General features: G+C 43.4%; 1 protein-coding gene across 4 annotated transcripts in view; it reads right to left on the bottom strand.

Moving 5' to 3' along the window:
* NYX (nyctalopin) overlaps window positions 1–8,875 on the bottom strand; it is a 67,202-nt gene extending 58,327 nt beyond the window's left edge. For 2 of the 4 annotated variants that reach the window (XM_039255876.1, XM_039255883.1), the window contains exon 1: window positions 7,706–7,769. Coding sequence is in view for 2 of the 4 variants with exons in the window: in XM_039255870.1 (XP_039111801.1) it covers window positions 7,706–7,760 (55 nt within the window). In the remaining 2 variants the exon portion in view is untranslated. Of the gene's footprint in view, window positions 1–7,705; window positions 7,776–8,632 lie in introns of those variants that run through there. The other 2 variants (XM_039255870.1, XM_039255862.1) reach the window with 2 other exon arrangements.
* Window positions 8,876–12,114: the final 3,239 nt, after the last annotated feature.

The raw sequence follows: 12,114 nt of genomic DNA on the forward strand, positions 1-12,114 counted from the left end.
AGGAGATCATGACCTGAGCCAAAGTAAGACACTTAACTGACAGAGCCACCCAGGTGCCCCTGCTGTGAAGTTTCTAAGAAGTTCTTACTCTTAAGGACAGGAATGGATACAAAATCAATATATAGAAATGTGTTGCATTTCTATACACTCACAATGAAGTAGCAGAAAGAGAAATGAAGAGGGCCGTGTTGGTGGCTCAGTTGGTTAAGCGTCCAACTCCTGATTTCAGCAGATCTCAGATTATGATCTCATGGTTTGTGAGATCAAGCCCCATGTTGGGCTCTGTGCTAACAGTGTGGAACCTGCTTGGGATTCTCTCTCTCCTTTTCTGCCTCTGCACATGTGTGCTCTCTATCTCTGAAAATAAATAAACTTAAAAAAAATACAAACATAGAAAACAATTCCATTTACAATTGCACCTAAGTAAATAAATAAATAAATAAATAAATAAATAAATAAATAAATAAATAAAATACCTGGGAATAAACTTAACCAAGGAGGTGAAAGAACTGTACTCTGAAAACTAGAAAACACAGATGAAAGAAACTGAAGAAGACACAAACAAATGGAAGGATATTCCAGGCTCAGGGGTTGGGAGAACCAGTATTGTTAAAATGTCCACACTGCCCAAAGCAAACTGCAGCTTTAACGTAATCCCTATCAAAATACCAACACCATTTTTCACAGGACTAGAAAAAAGAATCCTAAAAAATGTGTATGGAACCACAAAAGACCCCAGAATAGCCAAACAACACTTGAAAAGAACAAATTTAGAGGTATCACAATCCCAGGCTTCAAGATGTATGACAAAGCTGTAGTAATCAAAACACAGTATGGTAATGGCACAAAAATAGACATATAGATCAATGAAACAGAACAGAGAGTCTAGAAATTAACCCATGAGTATATGGTCAATTAATCTATGATAAAGGAGGCAAAAATATACAATGGGAAAAAAAGACAGTCTCTTCAACAAAATAGTGTTGGGAAAACTAGACAGCTACATGCAAAAGAATGAAGCTGGGCCACTTTCTTACACCATGCACAAAATAAACTCAAAGTAGATTAAAGACCTAAATGTGAAACCTGAAACCGTAAAACTCTTAGAAAAAAACATAGGCAGTAATTTCTTTGACATTAGGCATAGAAAGATTTTTCTAGATATGTCTCCTCTGGCAAAGGAAACAAAGGCAAAATTAAACTATTAGTACTACATCAAAATTAAAAGCTTTTGCACAGTCAGGAAAACCATCAACCAAACAAAAAGACAACCCACTCAATGGGAGAAAATATTTGTAAATGATATACCTGATAAGGGGTTAATATCCTAAATATATAAAGAACTTACACAACTCAACACCCAAATATCAAATAATCCAATTTTAAAATGGGCAGAGGACATGAATAGACATTTTTCCAAAGAAGATATCCAGATGGCCAACAGACACATGAAAAGATGCTCAACATCACTCATCATCAGGATAATGCAAATCAATACCACAATGCGGTATCACCTCACACCTGTCAGAATGGCTAAAATCAAAAACACAAGAAACAGCAGGTGTTGGTAAGATGTGGAGAAAAAAAACCCCTCATGTACTGTTGGTGGGAATGCCAGCTGGTACAGCTACAATGAAAAACAGTATGGAGTTTCCTCAAAAAATTAAAAATAGAGGACGCCTGAGTGGTTCAGTCAGATAATCATCTGACTCTTGATTTTGGCTCATGTCACGATCTCATGGTTCATAAGATCAAGCACAGAGCCTGCTTGGGATTCTCTCTCCCCCTCTCTCCCTACCCCTATCCTGCTAACTCTTTCTGCTCTCTCAAAATTAAACTTTTTTTTTAATTAAAAATAGAATTACTGTACAATCCAGTAATTCCACTACTGGGTATTTACCCAAAGAAAACAAAAACACTAATTCAAAAGGATATATGTGCTCCTATGTTTATTACAGCATTATTTACAATAGCCAAGATATAAAAGCAACCCATGCATCCATCACTATATGAATGGAGAAGGAAGGTATCTATCTATCTATCTACCTATCTATCTATCTATCAATAATGGAATACCACTCAGCCATAAAAAAGAATGAAATCTTGCCATTTGCAACAGCATGGATGGATCTAGAGGGTATAATGCTAAGTGAAATAAGTCAGAAAAAGACAAATACTATATGATTTCATTCATATGCAGAATTTAAGAAACAAACAAATGAACAAAAGAATAAAAGAGACAAACCAAAAAGCAGACTCTTAACTATAGAGAACAAATTGTGGTCATCAGAGGGGTGGGGGAATGGGTGAAATAGGTGAAGGCAATTAAGAGTACACTTATTGTGATAAACACTGAGTAATGTTTGGAATTGTTGAATCTCTATATTGTATACCTGAAACTAATATAACACTGTTAACTTTATGTTAACTATATTTGAATAAAAAAGAAAGAAAGAAAAGGATAGGAAGACAGGACATTCTCTCTCTCTCTCTCTCTCTCTCTCTCTCTCTCTCTCAAATCATTTTTATTTTATGGAACACTTGGGTGGCTCAGTTGGTTGAGGGTCTGCCTTGATTTTGGCTCAGGTCATGATCCCAGGGTCACGGGATTGAGCCCCATGGAATCCAGGGTCATAGGATCAAGTTCGAGATTCTCTGTCTTTCTGCCCCTCTCCTCCACTTGTACACTCTCTTTTTTTCTAAAAAATAAAAAAGTAAAGGAGTGCCTGGGTGGCTCAGTTGGTTGAGCATCTGAGTCTTGGTTTCCACTCAGGAAACCAGGTCATGATCTCACAATTCATGGGTTTGAGCCCCAGCCTTGGGTTCTGTGCTGACAGCCTGCTTGGGATTCTCTCTCTCCTTCTCTCTGCCCCTCCCCTGTTCATACCTTCTTGCACTCTCTCAAAATACATTTTAAAAACAAATAAAAGGAGTCCTTTAAAAAAATAAATAAGTAAACAAGTCATTTTATTTTTTTCTAGGTAATCGCTACACCCAACGTGGGGCTCAAACTTAAAACCCCAAGATCAAGAGCTGTATGCTCTACCAACTGAGCCAGCCAGGTGCCCCCAGAATGTTTTCTCTTTAATCCAACTGATGCTCTGTGATCTTTGCTGCTGTAGCCCTCTTGTGACCAAGAGGAAAGAAGCCAGAGGACCAAAGCCAACAATTCAGGATAACATAGCAGAAATATGGAAAAGGCTTGGACCTTTGCTGATATCATTGAGTCACTGAATTAGCCAACCCTGGAATTCCCTACATCTGGACTTCTTATACGAGATGACAAACCCCAGTATTGTTTAAGCCATTTTAAATCAAGTCTTGTGTCACTTGCAGAAAAAAACACCCTAACAGGTGTATGCTGTTGGTTGGCTACCCATTCCCAAACTCCTTTTCCATTACAGAGGGTGAAAATGCCAGATACTTGCTTTCCCAGCTTCCCTAGCAGCCGGGAGCACACATGACCTCGTTCTGGCCCATGAGACACAAAGGTAAGTTCACTTGGAACTCCGAGAAAAGAATTACCACCACTCCCCTCATCACCCCAATCAAAATTAAGAAAGAGGCATGGGAAGAGAAGTTTCTTTTTCTTCCTGAATGATATAGTAAGAAAATCTGACTGCTTGAGCCATGTCAACCATATTGTGACTGTTCAGAGCAAAACTGAGCATGAAGACTAGAACATAGACTGGCAAAGTGGAAGAAGGGAAGGAAATGGGTTCTGATGACATTGCCAAGCCTCTGAACCAACCCTTGGCTCACCTACTTCACACTCATTAAGAAAGCAAGAAAGAGGGGTGGCTGACTCAGTCAGTAGAGCATGTAATTCTTGATCTCAGGGTGGTGGGTTCAAGCCCCATATTGGGTGGAGGGAGGGAGGGAGGGAGGAAGGAAGGGCCTTATGGTTTACGCCACTGTTGGTGAGATGGATTTTCTGTTGCTTACATCGTCCTTACTGATAAACCCACATTTATAAAACTGCCAGTTAAGAAAGGAAGTGTAGGGGTGCCTGGGTGGCTTAGTCGGTTAAGCGTCCGACTTTCGCTTAGGTCACGATCTCACAGTTCGTGGGTTCGAGCCCCGCGTCGGGCTCTGTGCTGATGGCCAGCTCAGAGCCTGGAGCCTGTTTCAGTCTGTGACTCCCTCTCTCTCTGACCCTCCCTTGCTCGCGCTGTCTCTCTCCTAGAAATAAATAAAACATTAAAAAAAATTTTTTTTTAAATTAAAACAAAAAAAAGAAAGGAAGTGTGGCTGTGGAGCATGATCTAACTCAGCAGTAGCATTTGCATGGTCATAATAATATAAATGGTGACCTGTTTTAACCAAAAATTGTCAAAATAGCTCTCTTGGGGGAGTAAAAAGAGTAAAAATGGGATCACGGTATGTGAAAAGGCCCAGTCTTCATCACCATCAAAGGAATTCACAAATGATGTCTAAATTTTAAAAATTAAACAGAGTGGTTTTAAGTGTGTTAATTATTGGGGCACCTGGCTGGCTCAGTTGGTTAAGCGTCTGACCCCTGATCTTAGCTCAGGTCATGATGTCACAGTTCATGGCATTGAGCTCTGTTTTGAGCTCCTGGTTGTCAGCATGGAAACTGCCTAGGATTCTCTCTTTTCCTTCTCTCTCTCTCTGCCCCTTCCCCATGCTCTCACTCGTTCTTTCTCTCTCTCAAAATAAATTAACTGTAAAAAATAAGTAAAATCTTATTTTAAAAATGTATTAATTAGAAGTAGGGAGATATATATGAGGAGAAAGAGAAAGGGCTTAAAATATCTCCTTTGGAAAAGAACTCAGGAGGTAGGGAAAGCTGGGGCAGGGTGATCTGCCTGACTCATCATGAAACTCTCAGTTCGACTTAGCTCTTTTAAAAAATGAACACATATTCTCTGATAAAATCTTAAATTAATGTCAAGTCAAATCCAATTAAAAAAATATTTGGATTTGGAGACAAATTTCACAAACTAAGCCATGTCAAAGAGAAACAAGCTAACAAGAAAATGAGTGAGTACATGAAAGATAACTCATTAACATGCTCTGATATCATTTAATCATTATAAAAATGGGGGCACCTGGCTGGCTCAGTCAGAAGCACATGCGACTCCTGATCTTGGAGTTGTGAGTTTGAGCCCCATGTTGGGCATAAAAATTACCAAAAAAAAAATAATAAATAAAAAACAACTATAAAAATGGATGGAAGTTACAAAGATAGAGCTATTGGAGGTGTATGGTGACATATATTTATAACGAACATAGGAAATGAAGTGACAGAGCCTGAAATTTTTAACTTCCAGATTAAGGCATCCATTTTTCAGTTTACAGAGACTAGTTTTGTGCATATCACATGCTCAGTCTTACACTTGAATCTCTGTGCATCCCTGTAATAAAGAAGCTCAACATCCCAGCTGGGGGACCAAGATTAACCAACAAACATAAAGCACAGAATGGCATAAGGAAAGAGTCACAAGGAGCTGAGGAGCGCGCATTGGTATAGTTAGGCCCTCTGGGTAACGTGGGTTTGAATTCTGGCCTGTAAGGAATGAATAGTGTTTCTGGAGGCTGGAGAAGGAGGGTGGGGTTCCAGGTAAAATAAATAGGACAAACAAAGTCATTAAGGTAGGATGTATCCTTAACCTATAAAGAGCTCATCCAATAGAAAAAAGAAAAAGACCAAGAACCCAGTTAAAAAAAAAAAGAAAAAAAAAAGGAAATAGGAAATGAGGGCCACCGGGATGGCTCAATTAGTTAAGCGTCTGACTCTTGGTTTTGGCTCAGGTCATGATCTGACATTTTGTAGGTTTGAGACCCACATCAGACTCTGCACTGACAGTGAGGAGCCTGCTTGGGATTCTCTCTCTCTCTCTCTCTCTCTGCCCTTCCCCTTCTCTCCCCTCCCTCAAAATAAACAAATGTTTAAAAAAAATAAAAAATAAAATATTTGAAAGCATATAAGAGAAATATCCAATAAATTCCATTGTCATCTCTCCCACTGGCAAAGATCAAAAAGTTTCATAACCCTACGTGTAGCAGGCAGAATTTTCATATGGTCCCCCAAATTCCCACCCCTGGTGTTCACACAACTTCTCTCAGTAATTCACTCTCACACTAATCTAAGTGTTGCCGCGAATCGGATGTTGCCGATATAATTAAGTTTCCAAACCAGGTGACCTTAAGATCTGGATGGGCCTGAGCTAATCATATAAGCCCTCTAAATCGAGGTCTAGGGGCACCTGGCTGGCTCAGTCAGTAGAGCCTGCGACTCTTGATCTTAGGGTCATGAGTTCAAGCCCCACATTTGGTGTAGAGTTTACTTTAAAAAAAAAAAATGAGGCATGCCTGGGTGGCTCAGTCAGTTAAGCGTCTGGTTTCAGCTTAGGTCATGATCTCACGGTTTCATGAGTTTGAGCCCCAAGTCGGGCTTTATGCTGGCAGCTCTAAGCTTGCCTGAGATTCTCGCTCTCTCTTCTCTCAGCCCATCCCCCATCCGTGCTGTCTCTGTCTCTCAAATAAATAAACTTAAAAAAAAAAAAAAGAATAAATAAATAAATAAATAAATAAACAAACCTAGGCCTAGAGGTCAGAGACAGGGAAGTCAGTGATCCAAAGCAGAAGAAAGATTTGATTCACTGTTGTTCACTTGAAGATGGAGGAGACCAGGTGGCAAAGAATGCCAACAACTTTTAGTAGCTGAGTGCAGCCCAAAGCTGACCAGCCTGCAAGAGAGGTAGACCTCAGTCCTACAACCATAAGGAACTGAAATTCATCAAAAACAAGCTTGGAGGCAGATTTCTCCCTAGAGTCTCCAGGCAAGAATTCAGTCTGGTTGGGGCACCTGGGTGGCTCAGTCGGTTGGGCACCCGACTTCGGCTCAGGTCATGATCTCACGGTTCGTGGGTTCGAGCCCCGTGTCTGGCTCTGGGCTGACAGCCAGCTCAGAGCCTGGATCCTGCTTCCGATTCTGTGTCTCCCTCTCTCTCTGACCCTCCTCTGCTCACACTGTCTCTATCTCCCTCTCTCAAAAATAAATAAAACATTAAAAACAATTTTTTTTAAAGAATTCAGTCTGGTCGGTTTTAACCTTGTAATACCCTGAGCCAAGAGCCCAGCCATGCTGCGCCAGACTTCTGACCTACAGAACTGTGAGCTAATAAGTGGGTGTTGTTTTCAGCCACTGAGTTTGAGGTAATTTGTCATGCAGCCATGGAAAGCTAATATGCTGTGTTTAAAAGGGTGTGGAGAAATTTATTGCTGGTTGTCATATAAATACGTATAACATCTATGGAGGGCAAATTGGCAATATATATGAAAATTAAAGTTGCTCATCCCTTTGACTCAGCAACTCCTTCTTTAAGAATACCTCCTACAGATACACTCAGACATGTGCGAGATGATCTATAAACAAGGATACACGTTGTGGTGTTGCTGGTAACAGCAAAAGACTGTCTGCAACCTATGTATCTACCAATGGTAGGCTAGCCTAATACATGCTGGTGTGGCTCCCAAAATGAGGCCATGTGAGACACCCTGATATTGAAAGACCCCCAGGAATTATTTTTTGGTGAAAATGTAAGGTTTAGATGGTTTATAGAATGCTACTATTTGTCCAAAGCCAAAAAAAAAAAAAATTAAATGAGAAAAATATAACCATACATGTTCATAAATGCATCGGATATTTCTGGAAAATACACAAGAAACACAAGGTTACCTTTACAGAAGGTGATCCATTGACTAGTGGACAGAAGAAGGACGACTTTTTCCATGTTCCCTTGTTCTCTCTTTCCAGAACAAAGACGGTGTGTGTATCAGCAGTTCAGAAAAAGAAATACAAACAAAAGAACAAGATTAGCTCTGTCCTTGTGGGTACTTGAAGAGAATAAAACTACATTTCTTTAAAGGAAGTAAGGGGGCGCGGCGCCTGGGTGGCTGAGTCGGTTCAGCATCTGACTTTAAATTTCGACTCAGGTCATGGTCTCGGTTGTGAGATCGAACCCCACTGGGGTCCACACTAAGAGCCAGGAGCCTGCTTGGAATTCTCGCTCTCCCTCTCCCCCCCCAACCCTCTCTCCCTCTGTCTCTGCCCTTCCCCTGCTGGCACGCTCATGCTCGCTCTCCCTCGCTCTCTCAAATAAATATTTAACAAAAAATTAAAAAAAGAGGTAAGGAGAAGGAAAGAAGGGAAGGAGAAAACCAGAAAAGACCAAGATGAGACTTAACTGCCACTCGCTCTCTGTTCACCTAAATATTTCTCCTTGGTATCAACGCTATGGCTCATTTTCAGACAAAGGTCTACTTGCAAGTGCCTACAGAGACGTCGCCATTTCCTTGTGCTCAGGGTGCACCCATCTGGCTCCCAGCAAGTGCCCCATAAATACTTACTGCCGAATGGAAACCAACTCGACAATAAACTATTTGTAAAAAAAAGAAAAATGTTACAAACACAAGTATTTGGCTAAAAATAAAAAAAAATAAAAAAAACTTACTGCCGAAATCAGCTAGCGCTTACTGCTGCTTTATCCACCTTCTTTTTCTCATAAAAGTAGGATGCCAATGTGGTTTTGTCCCTATGTTAATCGAAGATTTCTTTCTTTTATTTTCAGGTACACTCTACAACCAAGGAAGGGCTCGAACTCACCACCCGAGATCAAAAGTCGCGCGCTCTACTGACTGAGGCAGCCAGGCGCCCCCTTGGAAGATTTGTCAACCTTTGCTAAAAAGTCGGAGTTTCAGCGTTAGCTGCTGTCTTTTTTTTTTTTCCAGCGGGCGCCAGCGGGGTTAGAAGGCTGGGTAGAGAGTTTCCTCACGACTAATCGATTTTGAAGTTGAGAAAGGCTTTGAGGGAGAACAGAGCACGACGTTGAGCGATGCGAGAGGCTGAGCCCACCGTAGGCACCGCGAAGCGGAAGATCCGTGCCCCACCCACCCCGACAGCTCGCACTCGCGCCCCCTGCAGGCTGGTGGTTCTATCTGCAACTCTCCGTGGTTTCTCACACCTATAACCCTTTCCACCCGTGGGCCCCTCCGCCTGGAAGCCCATCAACTCAGGCTTCTCATCTGACTCGGTCAAGGCTTTTTGTTTGGTGAAACTCGTACGATTTCTGGCTCAGGGGTCCCTCCTCTGGGCCTCCATAGCGCCCGCGTTCACATCCCTCTTGTGTTTGTTTGCCCTCCCCCCAAAGCAAACCCTGAGACAAGGCTGTGGAGGCAAATGGCTTAGGTGACCCCAGGAATCACAAGTGATTTCCTTCCTTTAAAGAACTGTACTTTTGGGGCACCCGGGTGGCTCAGTTGGTTAAGCGACTGACTCTTAGTTTCAGCTCGGGTCAGGATCTCACTTTGGTAAGTTGGAGCCCCATATCTGGCCCAGTGCTGACAGCTCAGAGCCTGGAGCCTGCTTGGGATTGTCTCTCTCCTTCTCTCTCTCTCGCAAAATACATGAACAAACTTTAAAAATTAAAAACAAAAAACAAAAAAGAACTGTACTTCTCTTCAAGTAGGGAAAGTGAGACATAGAGGGAAGCTAATAAAGGACACGTTTATGGGTTGATGCGTTTATGGGTTTAACAACCTGAGCAACTGGGGCTCAAGCCTTCAAGGGATCTTCTGAGAGGCCCAGAACACGCCTCAGAACCGTCACACTGGAGGACCAGGAGGCTGGGACATTTCCCTACCAACTTCCATGCCCTTTTGCTAACCCCCACCTACACTTCCGGTTGTGCCTCCGGGTGCTTCGGCTGGGAAGCTGAGAGGCAGGCCTCCAGGCAGAGTGTCACCTGCCTATCACAGCCCCGCGGGGTGGAGGGGGGAGGTCAGGGGAGACGCGACAGGCCGTCGACAGCATTCTGCAGCATCGAGCCTAACGCTTGCACACGGTAAATTGGCTATATTCTCCCTCCCTGCCCCAGTAGACTGTAGTTTTCATCTCTTCATCCCCAGCTTCAAGCAGCACATTGCTACACATTTTGTGCTGAAAAACTATTGAAGGAAGGAAGGAGGGAAGGAATGAGTGAACAAGCTTGAAGTCGATGTCAATGAGCACTGGGGGAGAAGACTGATTTTCATCATGCTAGGATCAGATTACAGTGGCTTTGGGGCGCCTGGGTGGCTCAATCGATTAAGCAAAAAACTTTGGCTCAGGTCACAATCTCATGGTTCATGAGTTCGAGCTCCGCATTGGGGTCTTTGCTGTCAGTGCAGAACCCGCTTCAGATCCTCTGTCTCCCTCTCTCTGCCCCTCCCCTGCTCTCTGTCTCTCTCAAAATTAAATAAACACTAAAAAAAAAAAAAAATTACAGTGGCCTTGAATGCCAGAATGTTGTCTACTTTAATAATTTGAGGGAACAACTTTCACACACAAAAATTGGCAGAGGAGTGCCTGGGTGGCTCAGTCGTTTAAGCCTCCAACTCTAGATTTCCACTCAGGTCATGACCCCATGGTTCGTGAGTTCAAGCCCTGCACTATCAATGTGGAATCTGCCTGGGATTCTCTCTCCCTCCTTCTGTCCCTCCCCAGCTCGCTCTAAGTAAATAAACTTTTTGAAAAATCCACAAACATTGGCAGAAAACACAGGAGGTCCAAATCATTAAAAGTCTCAGGGCACCTGTGTGGCTCAGTCAGTTAAGCATCTAATTCTTGGTTTTGGCTCAGGTCATAATCTCACAGTTTCATGAGTTCAAGCCCCACATCAGGCTCTGTGCTGACAGCGTGGAGCCTGTCTGGGATTCTCTCTCTCCGTCCATCTCTCTGCCCTTCTCCCTACTCACATACTCTCTCTCTCTCTCTCAAAATTAATAAATTAATTTTTTTTATTGTTTTATTTATTTCTAGGAGAGAGAGAGAGACAGCGTGAGCAGGGGAGGGTCAGAGAGAGAGGGAGTCACAGACTGAAACAGGCTCCAGGCTCTGAGCTGGCAGTCAGCACAGAGCCCGACGCGGGGCTCGAACCCACGAACCGCGAGATCATGACCCAAGCGAAAGTCGGACGCTTAACCGACTAAGCCACCCAGGCGCCCCAATAAATTAATTTAAAAAGACAAATCATTAAAAGTCTCAAAACAACTTGGTAAATGAGACCGTCCACATCTACCTTGTGTCACAGGGATGAATACGCCATTATTTGTTATTTCTGTAATTTCTCATGGTCTCAGGAAGTGATGTCCCCATTATTCCCTTCTCAACCAGGGCCTTGACAATCCATCCTCAAACTTCCCTCTGAGTCCAGATAAAGGGACTATTTCCTTTTCATTTCCTGTTTCAGTCCAAGTGCTATGGAAAGTAACAACCAAGGCAAAACTAAAATGACCCCAGACAGGACGAACAAGAAGCAGCAAGTCGTGTGGAAATCAGGGGCTGTGTGCCCAGCCACTGTCGTCCTCAGTTAATTGCCTGACACGCCCTCCTGGCCCAGTTCAGGGATCTGGACCGGGCAGGCCTGCCCACACAAGTGACCTGCCCACCCGCCCTTGGACGCTCCCATGGCCTCCGCCACTCTGGCACTTAGAATTGGCCACCCTACCCAGGTCGCAACCACGGAAGTGGAAGGAAAATGAGTTGCTCCCTTGTCCTCTGGCCGGCAGCCAGGAGCCAGGCTCCCTGATGACGGGGAGTGTTCCCCTGGGCTGTTGAAGGCCCTGACTCACCTTCCCCCCTACAATAGGTGTGGCTTCAGCAGGAACTCTACCAGTAAGGGCCTGGGTGGCCTTCCAAGTGGGGACCTTCTTTCCTGTCAGCCTGGGATCCAAGAGGAATACAGTCCCCTCAGAAAAGAGCACATTCGGGGCGCCTGGGTGGCTCAGTCAGTTGGGCATCCCACTTCGGCTCAGGTCATGATCTCACGGCTCCTGAGTTGGAGCCCCGCGTCGGGCTCTGTGCTGGCAGCTCAAAGCCTGGAGCCTGCTTCGGATTCTGTGTCTCCATCTCTCCCTGCCCTTCCCCAACTTATACTGTCTCTCCCTCTCTCTCTCTCTCAAAAAAAAAAAACAAAAAAAAAAAACACTTAGAAAACTTTTTTTTTAAGAAAAGAGCACATTCAAGGCCTGGAGAATTCAGCTTGCCCATCGTGAAGTGTAAGGCAAGCACGATGCCCAGAAGCATACGAGGAACACAGCTCTTACCAC

The sequence above is a fragment of the Hyaena hyaena genome, unplaced genomic scaffold (assembly GCF_003009895.1).
Source record: "Hyaena hyaena isolate Hyena2069 unplaced genomic scaffold, ASM300989v1 scaffold_12, whole genome shotgun sequence".
NCBI classification, from domain to species: domain Eukaryota; kingdom Metazoa; phylum Chordata; class Mammalia; order Carnivora; family Hyaenidae; genus Hyaena; species Hyaena hyaena.